Source organism: Charadrius vociferus, unplaced genomic scaffold, assembly GCF_000708025.1.
Source record: "Charadrius vociferus isolate BGI_N301 unplaced genomic scaffold, ASM70802v2 scaffold370, whole genome shotgun sequence".
NCBI lineage: Eukaryota > Metazoa > Chordata > Aves > Charadriiformes > Charadriidae > Charadrius > Charadrius vociferus.
The window spans coordinates 2,169,117-2,191,047 of record NW_009646744.1 but is presented as its reverse complement, the minus strand read 5'-3'; the positions used below and the strand labels follow the sequence as shown (position 1 = coordinate 2,191,047).

Genomic DNA, 21,931 nt, shown 5'->3' with positions numbered 1-21,931 from the left:
ACTTCATCAAAGCAAATACTTGGGTATGGGTCACTGACCTTCGCTAATACTTGTTCTGATCTACATAGGAACAAGTTTACTGAATCAAAAACATTGCTTAATTTATGTTCAGATTGCTAAATCGATTTCTTCATGGTCTGTGGTAGAATTATTGCAGTTGTGCTTTGCATTTATAAAGGAAAAAATAAGTCTTGAGGCCACAGACTGCAATGTGCAGCCCTTCTGCATGAGAAATTAACTCCCTGATGTAGCAATGGTGTACATCTTCCTGATGCTCAGCCTTCCACCTCGCAAACTTGTGGGGTGTTCCTGAGCAGAGGTTTGTTTTCTGAAATATTTTTTTAGTCCTGATGACAATAGTTAATAAACATGTGCCTCCAGCTTGAAATTCCATGGGTGTAGAATGAACTGCAATAGAAAACCTAATTAAAATAAGGATGAGGTTAGTATTTAACTGAAAAGCTGCAACTTGCCTGGTCCGTATTAATTTTGGGGAATACTGCTGCCACTTTTACATTGTGAAGCTTCTCATAGGCTGGTTCCGGAGGGTGCTGGGAACCTCTTGAAGCTTTTGGGTGCTGCACATGGACTTCTGTAGAGCTAAGAGGTGCAGCTTCCCAGAGTTGAGCCACCATGGCACTAAATCCTACTGAGTGGAACGTATGCCAAAATACCTAAATATATAGAGCTCACTGCTCCGGGGTGATATTTTTGGACAGGTTTTGCCTCTGCCTTCAGCAAGGCTGTTCCCATGCTGAATCTGATGTTTTGGAGGTGACCACGCTTCATAGGCAGTTCTGTGCTGGCTTTGAAGGACTTTGAGTTGGCCATGGAGCCCCACGTGGTGTCACTGTGGTCACCTCTCCTTTCTTGAAAGGAATTCCCAAAAATGTAGCTCTGTGAGTCATTGCCAGCAGCCGTGAAGGGAGTTTCCAGCATAAGCGTAGCAGAAAAGACGGAAACAACCTGGATCTGAAATAACCCCGGAGCTCAGGTTTAGATTGGATATTGGGAAATTTTTTTTTTTCACTGAAAGGGTTATCAAATATTGGAAGAGGCTGCCCAGGGAGGTGGTGGATTCGCCCTCCCTGGAGGTGTTTAAAAAAGGAGTGGACGTGGTACTTAAGGACACGGTTTAGAGGGGATTTTGTCAGGGTAGGGTAATGGTCGGACCTGATGATCTTGAAGGTCCCTTCCAACCTCAGTAATCCTAAGATTCTGTTTGGAGGAGAACTTCACCAGGAGATTCTGCTGGAAAGCCAGTGGTACTACTCCACTCGGTCTCTCCAGAGTAATGCACACTGGTAGCTCAGACTGATTTTTTTTTTTTTTTTTCAACCTACCGAGGTGTTTTACAAAAGCATCTTTTTAACTATAGGGATTTGACAGTGAGCTTTCCTTCTCCTGCTCCCCGCTTTCTGTGCGAGAGGCTGCTTTTCTGCACAGGCTGAAGCCAAGCTGGTTTTGCCGTGGTTCCCGGGGCGAGTTTCTCATCTCCCCTTCTCAACCTGTGGCGCAGCAGAGCAGTGCTGGGGATCTCCGCTGGCTCTTCCAGGAGCGGGTCTCCCGTCTGCTGCAGGGAGCTCCTCAAACAGGTCGGCACAGACGTGCTGCGTCTCGGCAATAAAATTCCATGTTCTGTTTGCCGGGGCAGTGCTGGCAGGTTGCCTGAACCACATTGTCCTGGTTGGATAGTGTGAAAGTGGAGAATAATCCTGTGTATGGACACGTACAGTTGGTTTGCGCTGAATTGTTAAAGGAACTATTTGGATGTCACCAGTCTTTGGATGGCCGAAGTCCATAGCTCCTAGAGAGGTCACAGTGCAGACTTGGCGGATGTCCTGGGGTCTGCTCGGGGCTATGGAGCCAGAACTGCTCAGTCGTTTTGTAGAAATACTTCATTGCTGTCGTTTGGCTTTCATGCCATGCTCTATTTTTGCCACCCACCCTCCTGTGTAAGAAGTCTCAGGAGACACCAGAAGCGTGTGCGCAGCACCCCATGCTCCTGTGGGGCGACCAGCCGTGTCCCTGGGGAGGTCCTCCAGCGCAGGGATCACAAGTGATGCTCCAAGGGCTCCTGCAGATCCAGGCACTGGCGCGTTTGCTTTGCCCCTCTCCGTGCTGCAAGATGGTCATCCCTCACTGGTGCACCTCAGCTCTGTTTCCCATAAGGAGCAAGATGCTGTCGCTGTGCGGTGCTGTATCTAATTTGGATGGTGACAGCACGGTTCAAGGGTAAACAAGATTGGCTGTGCCAATATTTCAGTTCCTTGATCATTTTTACCCATTATTATGTTACCTTACCTTGCTTTATGCCTTCAGTTATATCACCAGCCTCAAAGTATCATATGGAGTTATACTAACACTTATTTTTATGCTAATGAATGTAGCAAAAGTGCTCATTTCTGTAAGGTACCACAAATTTTTTTATTGGCATTTGGAAGGTATTGGCCGTATAGGATATCCATCGTTTGACTTGATCATTAGTTATCACTTGTGTGGCACCTGCACTGCTTAAAATGTCCAAGTAATAAATGTCACCGTAACCTTCACTATGACCGCAAACGTGTGGTCTTACCAGCCCTTGAGTGCCATCCTGCACAGGATACAGCATCCCTCTGGAGTCCACTCACAGCCTCAACTGTGCTTGTCCAGAGGTATCAATTACTGCTGAAATTCCTAATTATCTTCAGGTTCTTAATGTTGTGTCACTTACTGCTGCGGCCGAAGACCACAGTTGGTTGTTCCAGGCAGCGGGGGAGTCATGGGGATGATTTTGTGCTCCTTCCCCCAGCAAAGTCGTGTTTCCTAATCCGACAGGCTGCGAAAGGAGCGCTTTGGGAAGTAAGGTGCAAAATTGCAGAGGCTTTTGATAAAAGCTTTTGCTTATAATTCAAGTAGAGGCATAATTCCGGAGCATGAGCTTGGAATAAAACATGTACAGTGTATCAAATTTTATATGCAGTTGAAGGTCTAATATCCTGGTATTTATTTTAAGACTTTTTATTAGTAATGTATTCTCTACCGTGTGTGTGTTCTTCCTGCTTGTAAGTCAGTTTGGAGAAGGGAAGGAAAGAATCAGATCTGAATTAATGCCTATACCGGGCGACAGCCTGCTCCTGTTTTAAACATGGATGAAGGTAAAGGGAGACAAGACTTTAAATTTATTTTTGTACCGCTTTGGTATGTACTGATAATTCCAGTCCTTGTTACCTGCATTTATGTGGTATCTCTAACAAGCTGTGATTGCTGTTTGTAGACCATTCTAAATTTTAACTAGTATATTATCTATACTAGTGTATACTATATATATGCACTATATATACTGTATACTAGTGTATCTATCTATATTGTCTACCTGGATTTCTCCAAGGCTTTCGCCATGGTTCCCCACAGTCTCCTCCTGGAGAAACCGATGAGTTAGGGTCCGGACAGGCGGTCTGTGCTGTGTGTGGGGAACGGGCTGACAGGCGGCACCCCGAGGGGGGTGGTCAAGAGCTCCTTCTCAAACTGGCAACCTGCCGCAAGGAAGGTCCCCTCAGGGGTCAATACTGGGTGCAACATCATTTAATATCTTCATAAGCCATCTGGATAACGTGATCAAGTGTACCCCGATGAAATTTGGTGATGATACCAAACTGAGTGGGGAAGTGGACGCTTCGGAAGGGAGAGCCACCCTATAGGAAGACCTGGATAGGCTGGGAGAGTGGGCTAGCAAGAACCTTATGAAGTTCAGTGAGGACAAATGCAAGGACTTGCACCTGGGAAAACATAATCCAGGAATGCAGCACAGGCTGGGATCTGCCTGGCTGGGGAGAAGGTCTGCAGAAAGGGACCTGGGGGTCCTGGTGGACAAAAAACTCAATAAGAGTGAACAGCGCACCGCTGCGGCAAAGCAAGCCAACGGGATGCTGGGTTGCATCAACAAGGGCATCACCAGCAGACATAAAGAAGTCTTTATCCCACTCCACTCAGCACTTCTCAGGCCACACCTGGAATCCTGTGCTCAGTTTTGGTCCCCACTATGCAAAAAAGCTGTGGACAGGCTGCAGAGGGTCCAGAGAAGGTCTACCAAGACGATCCAAGGACTGGGAAGCCTGCTGTATGAGGAAAGGGTGAGAGGATTGGGTTTGTTCAGCCTTGAGAAAAGAAGGCTTAAGGGAGACCTTATCACCATGTTCCAGTGTTTAAAGGGTGGCTACGAAGAAGACGGGGACTCCCTTTCTACAAGGAGTCCTGTGGAAAAGATGAGTGGAAAAGATGAGGGGTAATGGGTACAGGTTACTGCTGGGAAGATTCCTATTGGACACAAGAGGAAAATTTTTTGCAATCCAACAATTAGCCATTGGAATAATCTCTTCAGGGAAGTGGTGGATTCCCCATCATGGGATGCTTTTAAGATCCAGCTGGACAGTGTGCTGGGCCATCTTGTCCTTTGCCAAGGAAGGTTGGACCGGCAAGCGGTCTGTGCTGTGTGTGGGGAACGGGCTGACAGGCGGCACCCCGAGGGGGGTGGTCAAGAGCTCCTTTTCAAACTGGCAACCTGCCGCAAGGAAGGTCCCCTCAGGGGTCAATACTGGGTGCAACATCATTTAATATCTTCATAAGCCATCTGGATAACGTGATCAAGTGTACCCCGATGAAATTTGGTGATGATACCAAACTGAGTGGGGAAGTGGACGCTTCGGAAGGGAGAGCCACCCTATAGGAAGACCTGGATAGGCTGGGAGAGTGGGCTAGCAAGAACCTTATGAAGTTCAGTGAGGACAAATGCAAGGACTTGCACCTGGGAAAACATAATCCAGGAATGCAGCACAGGCTGGGATCTGCCTGGCTGGGGAGAAGGTCTGCAGAAAGGGACCTGGGGGTCCTGGTGGACAAAAAACTCAATAAGAGTGAACAGCGCACCGCTGCGGCAAAGCAAGCCAACGGGATGCTGGGTTGCATCAACAAGGGCATCACCAGCAGACATAAAGAAGTCTTTATCCCACTCCACTCAGCACTTCTCAGGCCACACCTGGAATCCTGTGCTCAGTTTTGGTCCCCACTATGCAAAAAAGCTGTGGACAGGCTGCAGAGGGTCCAGAGAAGGTCTACCAAGACGATCCAAGGACTGGGAAGCCTGCTGTATGAGGAAAGGGTGAGAGGATTGGGTTTGTTCAGCCTTGAGAAAAGAAGGCTTAAGGGAGACCTTATCACCATGTTCCAGTGTTTAAAGGGTGGCTACGAAGAAGACGGGGACTCCCTTTCTACAAGGAGTCCTGTGGAAAAGATGAGTGGAAAAGATGAGGGGTAATGGGTACAGGTTACTGCTGGGAAGATTCCTATTGGACACAAGAGGAAAATTTTTTGCAATCCAACAATTAGCCATTGGAATAATCTCTTCAGGGAAGTGGTGGATTCCCCATCATGGGATGCTTTTAAGATCCAGCTGGACAGTGTGCTGGGCCATCTTGTCCTTTGCCAAGGAAGGTTGGACCGGCTGATCCTTGAGGTCCCTTTCAACCTGGTATTCTCTGATATGATCCCTGTGGAGATGAGAAGCTTTTGCCCCGAGTGCTGGTTTATCAGAGTATCTGCAGTTTACGGTGCTGTGGAATATTTCCTCTGCATCTCCAAACCCCACCTACCCCCTCCCGTGTACCCAGAGGGTTTAATAAATGCTGTATCTTATGGGACGCTGTTATGCTTGAAGTAGTAATTTTGAATGTTGGGTTACTTAGAACAAGGCAGGTATGATATACTTGAATAACAGCATAAATTTGAGGAGTTTTAGTTTACATATTTGGTTACGGTTCAACAGTGAGAGTGTCAGGGATTGTCAGGATCCATCTATAGCACAATTTAAAGATGAAATGGTCCCTTACAGAATAAAAATCCTGCTCCATTTTTTTTTTTTTCCCCTCAGTCTTCTAGTAAGATGCAGTGTGTGTGACACCTCTTGGTGGTCCTGCATTGCCCAGCCTGCCGGGGCTATCACCTTCCAGCTAACAGCAGCCAGGACCACCAGCTGCTCCGGGGGTGCCCTCCCTGCAGTCCGAGTGGTGCCTTGGGTACTACTGACCTTGAATTTTGGGGCTGTAGCTGGAGGTAGCTCGGGTTGGGATGCTGTCCCCCGGGGAGCAGAGGGACCGTGGGCTGGGGGTGGCCGGCCCTGTGCTGAGCTGTGGCACAAACTGACCCAAGGAATCGCAGTTCAGTAAGTTTTTAGTTTTTCTCATGTCACAGTCGAGCAACTGTGGAAAAATCATACCTAGGTGGGGAAATGCTGGTGTATTCCTGAAGCGGAGAATAAGACCCGAGTAAAACGTCTTGCAAATAAAAAAGAAATTTAAGGCAATTTTAACTTGGCTGTGATGTAGCAGAGTTACACTTTCTCATATTTTGTTCAGAAGATACTTAGTCAGTATTTAGTATTTTAAGGCTAATTTTTTTTTTCCAAATGTAGCATCTTCTCCCTTAAAAAAAAAAAAAGGCTCCAGCAGTAGTTTTTAAAAGACAGTTCTTAAAGTACTTTTTGCCATCAAGCAGGGGAATTCTTGTTTTGTTTTGGGTTTGTTTTTTTTTTTTTTTTTTTTAGATGAAGAAGGGTACATCTGCAAATTTGGGGTTTCTAAAACGGGCATCCCATGAGCTTCCCTATGACAACGTGGGAATTTATGGAGCTGTACCTGAATTTCTCACCTGAAGTCCAGAAATAGTAGTGAGTAAAATCAGAGATGCAGCAATTATCTCAATTAGCTACCGTATGGGTGAGCAGATGATACTGTGTGATGAGAGATATCAGAGCTTCTCACAATGTTTATACCAGACAGGACAAATCTAAATTGCCAGCGTCTGTACTGATAGCAAGTTTTCTTTAAACAGCAGCATGTGATTTATTTTCTTCCTTGTGCCTGGCTCAAAAAAAAAGAAAGTGGATGCTCTCTGCCTCATTAGCATTTTTTTTTCCCAAAATATACTGTGCTCATGGTTGTAAACAGAAGATTCTGATTGTCAAACTAAGCTGCGTATTAGTTGTAACCACTGCAGCTGCCGCAGTCCCTATGGGGAGTGCCTCATGTAATATTGGATGTCAGTGTGATTTTTTTTTTTTTTTTCTTGACCCCTCACTTGAGATAAGGAAGAACATGCTCTGAAGGAGGAAAAAAAAAAAAAAATCCCTGGGATGATAAGCTGTGAATAGGAACAGCCACTCCTTTGTTAATTTGCTGAATGAGTCTGGGCTGTATATTTAGAAATTGTACAGCAGTGAGGCTGATCCTGAGAGCGGGTCACTGGGGACTTGGTGTGTGCAGAGGTAACATCTAATTTAGTGACAGACCCAGCGTGAGCCCGGCTGCATGTGCTGAATTTGCTTTTTTCCCCCGCACGAGCACTGCAGCCTCTTCTACCGAGTCCAGCAATACAGGTGACGTGTGCGTCTGAGATGTGTTACCTGCTCTTAGAATTACTGAATGATAGGATAGTTGGGGTTGGAAGGGACCTTAAAGACCACCCAGTGCCACCCCCTGCCCTGGGCAGGGACACCTCCCCCCAGCCCAGGTTGCTCCAAGCCCCGTCCAACCTGGCCTTGAACCCCTCCAGGGATGGGGCAGCCACAGCTTCTCGGGGCAACCTGCCCCAGGGGCTCACCACCCTCACAGGGAAAAATTTCTCCCTAATTTCTAATCTCAATCTCCCCTCTTTCAGTTTAAAACCGTTCCCCCTCATCCCACGGCTCCCCTCCCTGATGCAGAGTCCCTCCCCAGCTCTCCCGGAGCCCCTTTAGGCACTGGAAGGGGCTCTGAGGGCTCCCCTTTTTCGCCTTCTCTTCTCCAGGCTGACCCCCCCCAACTCTCCCAGCCTGTCCTCCCAGCAGAGGGGCTCCAGCCCTCCCAGCATCTCCGAGGCCTTCTCTGGCCCCGCTCCAACAGCTCCGTCTCCTTCTGCTGTTGAGGGCACCAGAGCTGGATGCAATATTCCAGGTGTGGTCTTATGAGAGTGGAGTGGAGGGGCAGAATCACCTCCCTCGTTGCTCTTCTGCATCTCTTCCGTCTGCTGCATTAATTGCTTTTTTTTGGCAAAGTCCCCTAGGTTAACTTTTGCTTACGGTCATAGAAAAGGGAGTCCTTTTGGCTAAATCTACATCGGTGTTAAAGGGCAGGAGACTGAAAGCACTGCAAGGTAGGGTTGTCCTAGGAGCTGCTGTACTTGAGGGCAGTTGGTACCAGCTTTGGTACCAAACTTGGTGGTACATGTTAAGCATCGTGCTTGTGGGGTCAGCAGAGGCAAACAACAAAAAGAAGATGGCAAATGTACAGCCGGGTACAAATCTCTGTAAATACTGGTCTGGAAACGGAGGAAGTTGGGAAAAAAAGAGAACTACAAAGAGACACTGTGCTGTGAAGATTTACACCTTAAAATTGAGCCATTGCTCAGCGATTCCTGCTTGTGATATGCCTCTCCGCATGTCTGGGTTATAAGCGCTCATCCTCTGGTTTTAGTCAAAGGAAAACAGGACATCGCTGTGCCATGTGGTGCACGGTGTGTTCTTTGTGGGTATATGGGACAAACGTAGATATGGTTTTATACGGAAGCGTTTAAAGGTTTTATTTACACTGATACCAAACACCTTGAAGGTGGTTCTGCTGCTTGGATCCATCGCTAGTGGTTGTCAGAACATCAGTTTGCAGCTCGCTGGCGGCCAAGCGCCATACTATATTGCGTATTCCCACTGTGTAGTTGTGTTTTAACGCCACACAATGAAGTTCCCCATTCTGAATGAATCTGATTCTTCATTCCAGAAGCGCTCTGCTCATCCGTGGCCCTGTGATTCAGCATTAATCAGGAGCCCGTAACACAACCCAGCTATTATGCCTTGGCAGGACATCCCGATGCTGTCTGCTGCAGGACGGGCACCCCTCTTCGTAAGGGCAGAAGAGGGCTTTGTGCAGAACGGTGGTTAGAACCCGAAAGGGTCGCGCAGGTGTTTGATGGGCAGCACACGGCAGCCGCGGAGCTGCGTGACGGCGGGGAGCGAAGCGTATTTCTGATTTTTATTTTTATGTTCGTCCCTCCTGATCCAGGTAGGATTAGGAATCGTACTTGGTGAGGCCCTCTCCGCTCTCGTGCGGCGGCACTGGGGTAGGTGGTCTTCTGGAGATGGGGTTTTTCAGGAGCTACACGTCTGGTGGAAAGTGATACTGGAGGAAACATACGGCATTGATTTCCCCATAACAATGATGGGGCCCTTCACATACAGAACAGAGGGGGCTTTTATCCTGTGTTCAATTAACTAACATTAAAAAGGAGGAAAAGAGGTGCTAAAAGCGAACCTTGACAAATAAAACTGTTGTATCGCATTGACGAAATGCTATTTAAAAATGGTATTCGTGGAGAGGCTTTATAGAAGGAATGAGAAATCTGAAACAATTTTTTTTCCCCTTCAAAGCGTATGAGTTATGCCCTGATAAAATTAGATTTTTAGTTAAAGGAATTTGCAGTCATTAAATGGTGCCCATGAAATACGTCGCATTTATAACCATCTGCTTTATGGCTTCTGCAGAAGAGCGTTCCTCAGGCAATGCATCCCAGAACTTTAATGTCATTTTTATCAAAATAGTTTGGCTCTCTGCTAGTAACACTATTAAAAACTCCGTGCGATTTTCACTTGAGAGCAGTATCTTACACTTCAAAGAAGGGGTGTCTCCTCCTTTCTGTGAGGAGGTTGCCCAAGTGACGGCGTGCAGCGGTGCTGTGCCTGTGGCCAGGCGTGCTGTTACGTCTCTTAGCGGTGTATTAGATCACTAATAGAAAACTCTTATGTTCAGTATGCCCTCCAGGAGAAAAATTAGCATTGTTTCTTCTTTTCTGTGCTACAGAAGAGGGAAATGATTTGGCTGAAGCAAACTAAGAAAAATTAGAGTCCTTGCCATAGTATACTTTAGTAGAGGGACAAAAACCACCGTTGTGTCTCTGCCTGACATGGTTGTGAAGTTAGAAGACTAACATGCTGCTAGTCCAGGAGCTGGTCACTTCTAAGCCTGGAAGTCCAGAGAGACTCAGGCTGAGAGACTTGGGGGGGTTCAGCCTGGAGAAGAGAAGGCGAAAAAGGGGAGACCTCAGAGCCCCTTCCAGTGCCTAAAGGGGCTCCAGGAGAGCTGGGGAGGGACTCTGCATCAGGGAGGGGAGCCACGGGATGAGGGGGAATGGTTTTAAACTGAAAGAGGGGAGATTTAGATTAGAAATTAGGGAGAAATTCTTCCCTGTGCGGGTGGTGATCCCCTGGGGCAGGTTGCCCCGAGAAGCTGTGGCTGCCCCATCCCTGGAGGTGTTCAAGGCCAGGTTGGACGGGGTTTGGAGCAACCTGGGCTGGGGGGAGGTGTCCCTGCCCAGGGCCGGGGGTGGCACTGGATGGTCTTCCAGGTCCCTTCCAACCCAAACCATGCTGTGATTCTACCTGGAGCTGGTGCCTTTGTGGCTGCTCTTTAAGACCTGCCATGGTTGCTGGGTATTTTTCTCCTTTCCCATTTTTCTGTGCACTCTCCTGAAATGTCGAGCGTTCTCAATGCAATCAGTCTTTTTTCCAGGGAAGGGGACATTTTGGGGAACATACCAAGTGCTGATATTCTCCCAGGTAGCGAGAAGTGATGGTGACTTGCAGCCTGACCTCACGTTCTCCCATTGCGTTTCTAACAAGGTTTTCCTCTGAATCCTGCATCTGGTTTCAGGGGTAGTTTACATTCATTAGAGCTTATAATTATAAGGGGAACAGAGTAAAAGAAGGGAAACTTTGAAGACCGTCCTTTGTTTTTCACATTGTCTATGCAGTTCCTTTCATGGAAATACCAAAAGGGTATTTAATACAAGTGAGCTGACACTTGAATTTTTTATAGAGTGTGATTGTCTTTTTTTTCTTTTGATCAATGTAATAGTTGTAATTAGTTTTAGTGTTTCTAAGCTTTTGAACTGCAGAGAATTCAAACAGCTTGTTAAAGTGAGGGACTCCAGGGGAACTTTAAAAGTACTCTTCCCTTTTGCATATATTACGTGTACACGGGCTTAATGATAGCAGGCTGTATCTGAATTTTTTTTTTATCCTGTGCCCCACCTCTCAAACTAATATTTTGAAAAGCTGCGAGAGGTCCCTGGAGTATAACTGTCGACGCAGCTCAGAGCTCTGCTGCCTAAAGAGGATGAATGCTTTGAAGTCTGTACTAATCCCGAATGCCGCTTTACATATTTCTTAAGATCACTGAGGTAGCTTCCTGCGGGGAAGAATGACTTAGTATTTTTATAAGCAAACACCCATTTTGTTTATCCCCCTCGGTTGCCTTGCAGGGTGCCGAGGAGACCGTTTCTCATCCTTCTTGGTTTTGGTGAAAGCTTTGTTTTTGAGAAGGTTCCCCCCCTCCCCGTGGGGGTGTTGGGAGAAGGACGGGGACAGAGGGGAGCGTGTGGGGTGTGTGATGGCACATCCGTGGATAAAACACCCCACTCCGGGTTCCCTGGTGCTGTCTGATGCCCAGGGGTGAGGGAGGTGGGGCATTCAGGAGTTCCCTGAGCAGGTGCTGTTGTTACTTCCATACACTGATTATTTGGTTTTCTTTTATTTATTTCTCTCTTTTTTTTCACTTTGAAAAGCTCTGCATTCTTTATCGTGTGCTCCAGGGGCGGCTTTCGGTGTTTTCCGTTACCCCGTGGCTCCCTAGGGCAGAAGGGGATGGGGGATGTATTCCATTAGATGCGCAGCGCTGTACTTTACTAAACGCGCTCTGCAGGGACGCACTTTATTTTTTTAAAAAAGTGAAAAAGTCTCGATAAAATCATCATAAGCATCAGGTGGGTCAGAAAGCTCAGATGTCTGGGGAGGCCGTGTGTTATTTCCCTATCAAAAGGGGGAGAGAAACAAACTTTTTCGTTCATTCATTCTCTGATGAACAAACATCTGAAAACGGTGAGTTCTAAGGGGATGAAATGAGGTTTGAAAGAGCCGCGTCCACGAGAGTGACAACCTGCCTTAGGAGCTGCGGGCAGGGGACTGGAGAGCTTGCTCCCCTTCCCTGTGTCTGTGCCGCGGGTACCATGGTGGAAACGGTGCTGGGGCCTGGTGGCATTTTGGGGTCTTCCAGGTTTAAGGTTGCACTCAGTGGGGTTAATCCTTCATCAGCCATCCGTGGGCACTGTCCAGGTTAAGGGGACTCCAGGCAAGATGGTCTTTTACAGTCCTCTGTGATTCCGCTGTATTTAATACTGCTTGCAAGAAGTATTCGTCCTTCCTGTTCTTCCCTGTGGGGGCGGTGATCCCCTGGGGCAGGTTGCCCCGAGAAGCTGTGGCTGCCCCATCCCTGGAGGTGTTCAAGGCCAGGTTGGACGGGGCTCGGAGCAACCTGGGCTGGGGGGAGGTGGCCCTGCCCAGGGCAGGGCGGGGGACTGGATGGTCTTTAAGGTCCCTTCCAACCCAAACCGTTCTATGATAAGTAACTCAAATGATGGAAATTATAAGTATTTGTAATTAAGCCATAAATAATGTTATTGCTTGGAATTAAATATTTATTCCTCTGGAGTCTCACCATTAGTATAAGTAGTATTGTCTGGGAATGCAATACCCTTTGAGACTTTATGCAATGTCTTTTGAAAAGAAGTTTCTTTATTAGAGATGGTGGTGATGCTCTGCAAGAAATAGGGCAAATGCTGTAGGTGTGCAAAGATTGAAATGGGCCCTCAGCTCTAAGCGTGAGTAGTGCGGTCGCTTTGAAACTATTCAGGTATGTGAACAAGTCCCAGCTAAAAAAATACCTGTAACGCTCCTCCCTCCTCAACCCTAAAACCTTGGTATAGTAATAACAACCCTCCTAGCTGCTCCCTTTTAACATCAACAGAGGGAAAAAATCCATTTTAAAGAAAGATACTGCGCTCTACCATGTAACTCACCACAGAATGATGAATCGTTTTAGGTGATATATTGATCCATTAAATATCTGTGGACAAACTGAAATGTATGCTTGTAATTACTGCTCAGTTATTGTGTAAAGCTTCATAGATACTTCTCTGGGACAATGACTAATGTTTTTAGGGGTTTCTGTTCATGCTGCCTTTGAACAATTCTTGTATTTAAAAAAAAAAGACAAAAAATTTTCTCTTTTTCCTTATAGGACGCCAGAAGGTTTGAAGTTACAAGAAGAAAAGGTAGGAAAAAAAAATACAGTTTTCTTTCAACGTGTGTGTTGGTGTTGAGAATTCTTGCTGTAGCATTTTAAAACAAACATACTTTACACACTCGAAAAAGTGTACTGCTGCGGGATTTCAAAGATACTGCCTCCTGACGCTTGCCTGACGCTTCTTAATGTTGCAAATTGTACTTTTTTTTTTTTCCCCCCCCAATGAAAAGTTGCCCTTTCAGCACAGAACTGCGTGATGGTGCTGGGGATGCGAGCCCAGGTTTGTTGAGTGCTGGCAGAGGATCTGAACTCTGACCCTGGAGCATTTCAGGGGGAAGAAGGTCCAGACGAGGCTTTCCATGCATCAGCACGCTGCAAATGCACCTCAAGGTGCAGCAGTGGTTGATGCGAGCGGTGCCGGTGCCCTGGGCTGGGATCCTGCTCCTCTAAACTCTTCTGCATTAGTAACGGCTGCTGCCGTGAGGGGCTCTTTGATGGTTCCCTGCAGCTGGGTGAGAATCGGCCATCAGAGAGCTCATTCTGGTTATCATTAATTTGGATTTTGTTTAGCAGATGTTTTCTGGGTCAGGCAGTTGCTTGCCTCATCTGTCTCGGTGTAACGTGAGGCGGGTGGCACTCTCCTGTTCAACACATTAATGCGTTCCCCTGGTTTGTTCCAGCAGCTTCTTTAATTACTTCAGGCATCCCATATATTGGGAAGAGGTTGGAACTACCACTGTTTTACTGCATAAATGAAAAAAGGTCAGGTCCAAGGGTAACTTGTCATCTGGGCAAATAATCCCCTTTTGGGTTTTTTTTGTGGTTGGGTTGTTATTTTTGTTTTGCTGTGCGGCTGAGGCAGCAGAGCGCCGTGAATAAATTAAATATATGGCTGTCGCTAAAAGTGAAATCTGTTTAGCTGAGTTTTCTAGTATATGTGCGGGTTTGATCAGACATCTGCTGCTCTTCATGAAGAAATCCAGTTTTATTGGACTGCCCTTGATCTCAGACTGAGGAGGGCTCTTGAATGGTGCAAGGTTGCTGTGAGATGCAGAATTGCATCTCGGCATCTTGGACGTGGAGATGTTTCAGTCATTCTGGAGCTCTAGAGTTTGTGGTGCAGTTCACTGTAGATGTGGAGAGTGAATCCTGTCTTGTGAAAATGGACTTCATGCATAAAATTTTGTGGAAGTAGCCCTAGTCCTGTCTCGGGTATAATTTGGCTCTCTGAAGTTTAGTTCCCAGTGAAAGTAATTTTGGAATTTTTGGAAGCAGGACTGAGTTTGTACATCGTGTGGGTGCTTGGAAAATGTCACTTCAGAGCAGTAACTGGATTTTGAGATCAGCGCCCCTCCTAGACAGCAAATTTCCAGGCTCAGTTAGGCTGATCTCTCATGGCCTTCAGAGGATGGGCAAGACTTGACTTGCATTTGGAGGGGTGAAACCCTACCTTTCTTCAGAAATGAATGGAATACAATGAACTTCTCTGTCAGGAGGCTCCTTAGATTCATGGATGGAGTGGAGAGAAGGGGACGGTAGACAGGGAGTTAAGGTCTATAGATAAATTGGGCTTCCCCCCAGGAACGCAATCTGTGAATAATCAAGTATGTCTGAAGAACTGCAAACTCCTCAGAAGTCAAGAAGAAAATGCTAACAAACACGGTAAATACATCTTGGTCACAAAAGCCTGTGGATTTGCGGAGCTACCTGGGGATTTTCAGCGATGATTAAGTATCTTCCTCTCTGGAGTTAGTCCTCAATAGTGCCTGTAAAATAATTCAACAAAAGCCTCCTTCAGAAACCTGTTCAGTAATAAAATGTGTGCAGAGCAGATACCACTCAGTGCTGGAAAAAAAAGTAACAGGAGGGTCGAAATGTTTATTATGCACATGAAGGGATTTATTATAAATTTTGTGATATGGTATGCTCTAATTTTAAGATTTAGGTCTTTTTTTCCCTAAAACGGTAATTTTGGAGGATAATGGTTTTCACCTGCGGAAATTAGATGATTAGGAAATGTTTGAGGGTGGGGGGTTATACTCGTTGCCTTCCCTTGGTGGAAGATTTGGCTTTCTGTTGAAAAGCTGAAAAACTTTGAAACAAAAATATCTAATAGAAACCACCGCAAAGGCGAGAGCTGCAGCAAACTCGCTGCTTTTATTATCCCATGCTTGTGGATGAGCCAGGACAATTAAAAAAGAGGTTTTGGTGGAAGGAGTGGCAATCCTGGCTTACACTGTTCAGAATTTTTCTTTTTTTTCGTTTTTTTTTTTTTTTTTTTGGACAAAAGGTTTGAGTCCTTTAGATTGAAAGCAGACACTTTTCTTTCAAAGGAAACAAAGCCTTGATTGTCATCAAATGGTCCACGGGTAAATACTCCCTTGCTATACTTATTTCCTTCAACAAATAGTTTATTTAATAGACAGCTGATGGTCAGTTGTGCTGGGTTGTGTTTATATTAGATGAAAGAAAGAGATGCGAAAACACATTCTTCCTTTTTTAGCTGTGGATGAGTGTGGTTAAACTGGGAGGCTTTTGGTTTCCAAAGTGTCAGGACTACATATGTTGGAGAAATTTTGAAGCTGCTCCAAAGCCCATTACTGTCGATGAATGGTTTTCCTTTGACTTCTGTGGGCGCTAGATCAGCTATAATTACATGATCTTTTAATTGCTGTGGTACGGAGGGGAGATGCTGCCCTGACGGCAGCTGGCAGCCCTCTTCCACCCTGATGGATGAAGACTGATTTCCTTCTGAATTTAAATGGAAATGGCTGTGGATCCATTTTCTTCCTGGGATCCCTAACTGGTGTCTGAATATTATCTTTTTTTTGGCTAAAAACAATTTTTTAACCTCCAAAACCTCATCATGGTAGTTGATTAGAAGCTGCAAGAATATTTTCTTACATTCAGTTTAAACCCATTAAGTTGAAATTCTGCGCTCAGTGGGTCACGCGTACGACTCACTGCGTTTTCCATCCGCATTACGCTCACGTAATGGAAAACAGACTGTGGTGTGAGGTGCCAGGTTGTGATGCTGGCTTTAAAAATAAAAAGGCAAAAAAAACCCCAACAAAAAACAACTCGGGGAAAACCCAGCATGTGGTAAACAAGCACAAGATTTGAACGCCATCTCTTTACATTGCTCTTTTAAACTCAAATCAGGGGGCAAGTTAGAGCAGGCAAACCTTTTCCCAGTTATCCGGTCTTCTCTCTTTTCCCGTTTCTATCTCAATATTTTTCCATTGTTTAGTCTGTATGTTTACATATGGTTTCCGGTCTTAGCGTTGCTGCTGGTTCCTCTGCGCTGCCTGCCCTTAGTGCACAGGGCAGGGAAACGCAGTAAAAGCGTTAATAACCTGCACACTTACACCGGCTGCCCAGAACTATGAAATAGTGCGGGAGAGCAGATGGGGAAGAGCAAAACGGGAGCAGGGAGCTGGGAAAAGCAGCGGTTTGTGTAGGTCGGGTGGCTGCAACCGGAATTTAGTGAAAAGGGTGGAGAACGGCACGCATTGGAAAATGGGGAGACTAAAGGGTGTATGGTAAATTGGAAGGAGCGCTGAACCAAGCTCTGACGGGAGCACAGTAAGCATTTGGCTTGACAGTGGCCGGGCTTAAGTTTAAAGATTGGTGAGTTTTCACAGTGTAATGAGTTTAGATGAATATGTGATACTTGTCTGTTACTGTAAATTAGATGGCACAATTTAGGTACATCAAAGCCATATACATTCACGTCCGTCACATTCCCCATGTCGAGCAGAACAGAGACCCCAGTGGTTTTCCCAGCTATTTATTTGCAAGAACTCAGGAGCTAATTCTGCAGCTTCTGGAGCTGACGAATGCTCCTTCTCCCGTTGGCGGTGTGGGGCTAAAGGATGCTCAGCACTGGAATAAATTGGCGGCTGAGTATAACTCCATGCCCGAGCGTATGTATAGTCACATTAAGCATAAAGAGCCAGATCTTCAGTACTACAAATGACCAAAGCCGTCCTGAATTTAATGGACCACCTTTGCATTTTTACTAGCTGAGGATCTAGCCCAAGCACTTAAAACTTTTAATTTGTTTTTATGTTGCTCGCAATCATCCATTCAACAAATTAGTGTCAAAAGATGCTTTTGAAGCCATTCAGCCGAGAAATGTTCAAGCAGATTGCTTCCACTCTGTTTGTCCATATAATCTTATTAAATGAGATGCGACTCCAGATTTATTCAGTCAGATGACATCACACTACCATAAAGATATGAACTTTAACTATCTGTTTTGAATTAAAAAGGCTGAAATCTCTCTGAAGTATTCACAAGCTCTGTATTGTGGATGTCCTGTTTGTATTTATATGTATGTATTTATTAAGAATAAGCAATCCTCACTGTTAACAGTGAGTTTCCTAAGCACAAAGAGGAGCAGTAGCGTAGAGCACACCCTGAACTTTCCCAAGTTGCCATAGTTTTATTGAAAATCTCTGGAGCTGCATCAGTTAGCAGTGGTGGAGGATCCAGCCAACAGCTTAAGAAATATTTTATTACTTGCCACTTGACATCAATTCTTATGTCCTAGATGAAAAACTGACTCATGGTTATAAAACAGTAATGCCCTTTAGAAATTCTATTCACTTCATCCTTTCTTCTTGCACATTTCAAATTTCCACCTATCCGTGGAAGATGAAAGGCTCTCAAAACTTGGCAGGAACGGCAAGTTTCTCTCCCCAAACCCTTCATGAACACAATGAAGTGATCAGCTGTAATTACTTTTGTAGTAAATCACCTATTAATTGCCTCTCCTGTTGTTCTTTTCCTATTGCTAGAGATGAGGAAATTTGGGTTTGTTGTTTATGACCTGATCAAAACTCTCCAAAATCAGTAGCTGTGGCTGTATTGCTCCATAGAAGCAGCTGTACTTGGGGGGTCTCTGCTGTCTGGGTGTGCCGGTGAAATTTGGGTTTGTTGTTTATGACCTGGTCAAAGACATCCAGGTTATATGATACTACACCAAATGTACATTTCTGTATGTATATGCCCCGTACATCTAGAGTTGGCGTGTTCAGAAACACACCAGCTGTATCTTCAGAACGTGCCTCAAGTTCAGAGGATGAGTTGTACATTACAAATACCTGTTTTGTAGGATCAAAAATAGGAATAATTTCCACATTTATTATCCTTATTTTAACAACTAGTCAGCTTTTGCTTGAGCAAAGGTCTCTGTCCACCTCAGCTGCTTTCTTTTCATAGAAATTGTTATTATCTCTGGGTTGTCAGGGCATGTGTTGTCGGCGAGTGGCAATCCGTTACCTGAGGAAGGATATTTGGCTGGATCAGAATATTAACCTGATGTTTAGCTCCTGTTTTTCTAAGTTTGAGAAACTGCAGTCCCTCAGCATATTTTGTACCTCATCCCACTTGAACATTATTCTTCAAATACCCGATGCAGTGGGGACGCCTGGTTTTGCAACGCTGGCATGGAATTGGGTAGAAATAATGAAGGTAAATATATTTTCAAGGAGCTGCCCAAGGCATTTTTTAGCTTGGATTTTATTTTACAGTCAGGCTGACCCAAACTGAGGAAGGAGCAAAATTGTTGACTCCCACGTATCTGTCAGCAAAGGTGTTTAATTGTAACGTGGCATATTTTGTGTCTTGAAGTGACAGGAGTTAACAGAGAGGGTAAAACTATGTAGAGGGAGAAGAACCCCAAAGAATCAACTCATTAGCCAGTATTAGGAGCAGCAATAAATTAAACAGTAACGTGGATGCTCCTGGACAGTGTTAGCGAAGCTGATGGTGTTGCAGAGCCGTGTACGGGACTCCGGACACGCACCGGTGGCTGCAGACCTGGAGCAAAGTGCGGCGCAGACGGGGAGTTTCTCAGCGGTTTTCTAAACCAAACCGTGCTGGTCCTGCTGGTCACGTTTGGCTTCCAAACGCCTGTTTGTTCATTCAGATGGATTACTTCTAGAAAAAAGTGAATGCAGTCAGGGTTTCGCCCTGCTTGGCCAGCGGAGGAACCCCATTGCACACCCGGCGCTCTCACTGCTGGAAGCAGAAGGGTTTTGCAGACTTAAGGCTCTCATAAATTGATATATCGGTTTCTGTAGTTAAGTACTTTGGGGCAGGAGGAGGAATGAATTTTGTTCATGGCAGAACGGGCATGAATGTTTAGTAAGTAAATAGAATAGTGTGTGGCTTTGCTAGGGCGGCAGATTGATGGACCCGAAGGAGCTGAAGCGAAAACTTCTTGAGCATCTGGAAACCAGGCGGTTTTACCAGTAGCAATTTGGGGGAAGGAGCTTGCAGGCAAGCTTCGGCGGTGGCCAGGCTCCTGTTCCCCCGGTGGGGACAGGGAGCAGATGGGAGATAAGCCAGAAAACCACGAGAGTTTGTGAGGATTTACAGGGAGATGCAAAGTGATACATATATGTATTCCATACTACCATACTTCATAAATAGGTATTCTGAGGCTGATGCACCCGAAGGCATCTCTCTCTTTCGGTCTCAAAGCAGAATGAACTGTGCAGATTTGGCAGCTGAATGAGCCGCTGGGGCTGGCTGCCGCACCACGCTGCCCACCAAAGCCCTGCCTGGCCATGCCCCACCTTTAAAGAAGTCCAAGTTCCTAATCTGAGCATGTGGGGAACAGCTGGAGATCGGGCAAATTTATGATCTCTTGGCACACAAAGTGATCTTACTAAAAAAGACCAAAAAAAAAAAAAAAAAAGGCAGAATGCTGCCATTTCCAGTATTCCTTGTATTTAGTATCCATGAGTAGATACTGCAGACCAGTATCGCATTCTAAAACCAGACATGTAGAAATCTCAAGCTGCAGTTAGCTCCACTGCGGGATAGTGGAAGATGCTGGAGTTTGTCCCTTGGTGATGTTCACTTACAGCAGATAACATGGGGCGTGCAACCTTGCGCTGACCTGCTGCGACACCATGGCCTTATCTGCTAGCATGGTCCAGAAGGCTCCTTGAACTACTTCACGTCTAGGAAACTTCAATAACCAGAGATGTTGAGGGGTTTTTTCACAACGCATTGCATCACACGTGAATTGTTTTCTTAAAGCTTTATGACCAAAATACACACCACGAAGCCAACTTCATCAACACAGCTTCTCGGAACAGTTAACAGCAAGGCAGAGTTTACTGAACAGACTTTTGGCCTCAGGCTATGCAAGAACTTTAAGTCAGAAGCGTGCAAAAAAGGATATAGCCATATTGAGGGAGGCAGCAGGAAGCACGTAGTGTCCAACCTGGAGGGTAAATCCCTCCTGCTCATCAGTTCATGCTATTTGGAAACTTTGGGAAAGAGATGAGCATGTTGCCCAGAGAACTGTGGAAACTCCATCCCTGGAGGTGTTCAAGGCCAGGTTGGATGGGGCTTGGAGCAACCTGGGCTGGTGGGAGGTGTCCCTGCCCAGGGCAGGGGGTGGAACTAGGTGGTCTTCAAGGTCCCTTCCAACCTAAACCATTCTATGATTCTGTGTTTTCTGGAGTTAGAGGAGAGGGTTTTTTCTGGGACATGCCAAGCACTGCGCCTCTTGGAGCACTTCTGGCAGTGTCTGCCCCCTGCCCGTGTCCCCCACCGTGGCACGTCGAGGGCCTCCTCCATGGTCTCGGGGAGGAGATCGGTCCCAACAGGTCATGGTGCTGTGCTGGTGGTGCTGCCAGCTTCTGCTGGAGATGGATGACCTCGCCAGCTCGAACCTCAAATTTTGATGAAGACTTTAATAGAGAGATTAGTTTTATTCCACAGCGCAGTCTCTCCCTCTCTTTTTCGCCTCTCTGTGCTCTTTTTTGCCTCTCTGTAAATCACCTGTCTTTCCCCAAGAGATAACCACTTTAACATTTTTCCCTTCCCTGACAACCCTTGGCTCCATGAGCTTCTCTACTTTTTCCAGCTAAACTGGGCAGTGTTTTGGAAGACATCACTTTGTCCTACAAACATTGTCTTGGCTGCATCCTCACCCCCCTTATCTCCAGCTGACCCACAGCGGTAAAGCAGGACTGGTTTGCACTGGTCCTTTAAGACAACCTGTCTTTAGGAATAAGAAAAGGAGATATTTTCAGCCAAACGGGGCTTTTGTTGACTTAAGCATCCCTAGCAGTAGCCAGGTTGAAATTCAAAGTGAGATTTGAAGTAATGTTGGCCATTGTTCCAGGTGGTGCATTGCTATTCATGTGAAATACTACTTTTTTTTTGTCCAGCCACATAATTCTGCTGAAATACTGTTGTTCCACGGAGCGTTGCATGGTGTGGAAGCCTCTCTCAGATGGAGAGGGCATACGCTGCTCGCGCATAAAATTGAAAGGTGTAAATTCATTGGAAACTCTGAATTTTCAGACCAGCTATAAAATAAACTTCTTTGTAAGGGTTGAATAAAAAACGGGCAGCAGATGTTTCTGTTAATGGCAGTATAATGTGATAGGCAAATCCTCTCCAAGAAGTTAGTTTATCCAGCACGTCTCAGAAATTAGCAAACTAAGTGCTAGACTTGGAGCTGGAAAACCCAAAGTCCAGGATCGCTTATGGGCTCAATCGGGTTTTTGAGTCACGATTTTTGAACGTGCAGGTAGTCTACTTTGTGCGTAAGAGCGTGGTGTATTTTCAATTACGGACTTATTAGGCCTCAACATGCCATTTCTTCCTGAACTGAGCGTTAAACCATAAGGCAGAGCCATTAGGTTAATATTTTCAGAGCTTCAACTCACTGCCCAACCACGAGATAAAATAGGACAGAAATTACCCTCTTTGTGCTCTCTTAGTTCAGGCGCTTACAACCATGTGGACATGGCTTC

At 45.8% G+C, this 21,931-nt stretch overlaps 1 protein-coding gene across 2 annotated transcripts in view; it reads left to right on the top strand.

The window, feature by feature from the left end:
- The window catches only part of FSTL4 (follistatin-like 4), a 242,366-nt gene that overhangs the window by 2,439 nt on the left and 217,996 nt on the right, over positions 1–21,931 (top strand). For both annotated transcript variants that reach the window (XM_009890835.1, XM_009890828.1), the window contains exon 2: positions 13,137–13,170. In XM_009890835.1, coding sequence (XP_009889137.1) covers positions 13,137–13,170 — 34 coding nt within the window. The remainder of the gene's footprint in view (positions 1–13,136; positions 13,171–21,931) is intronic.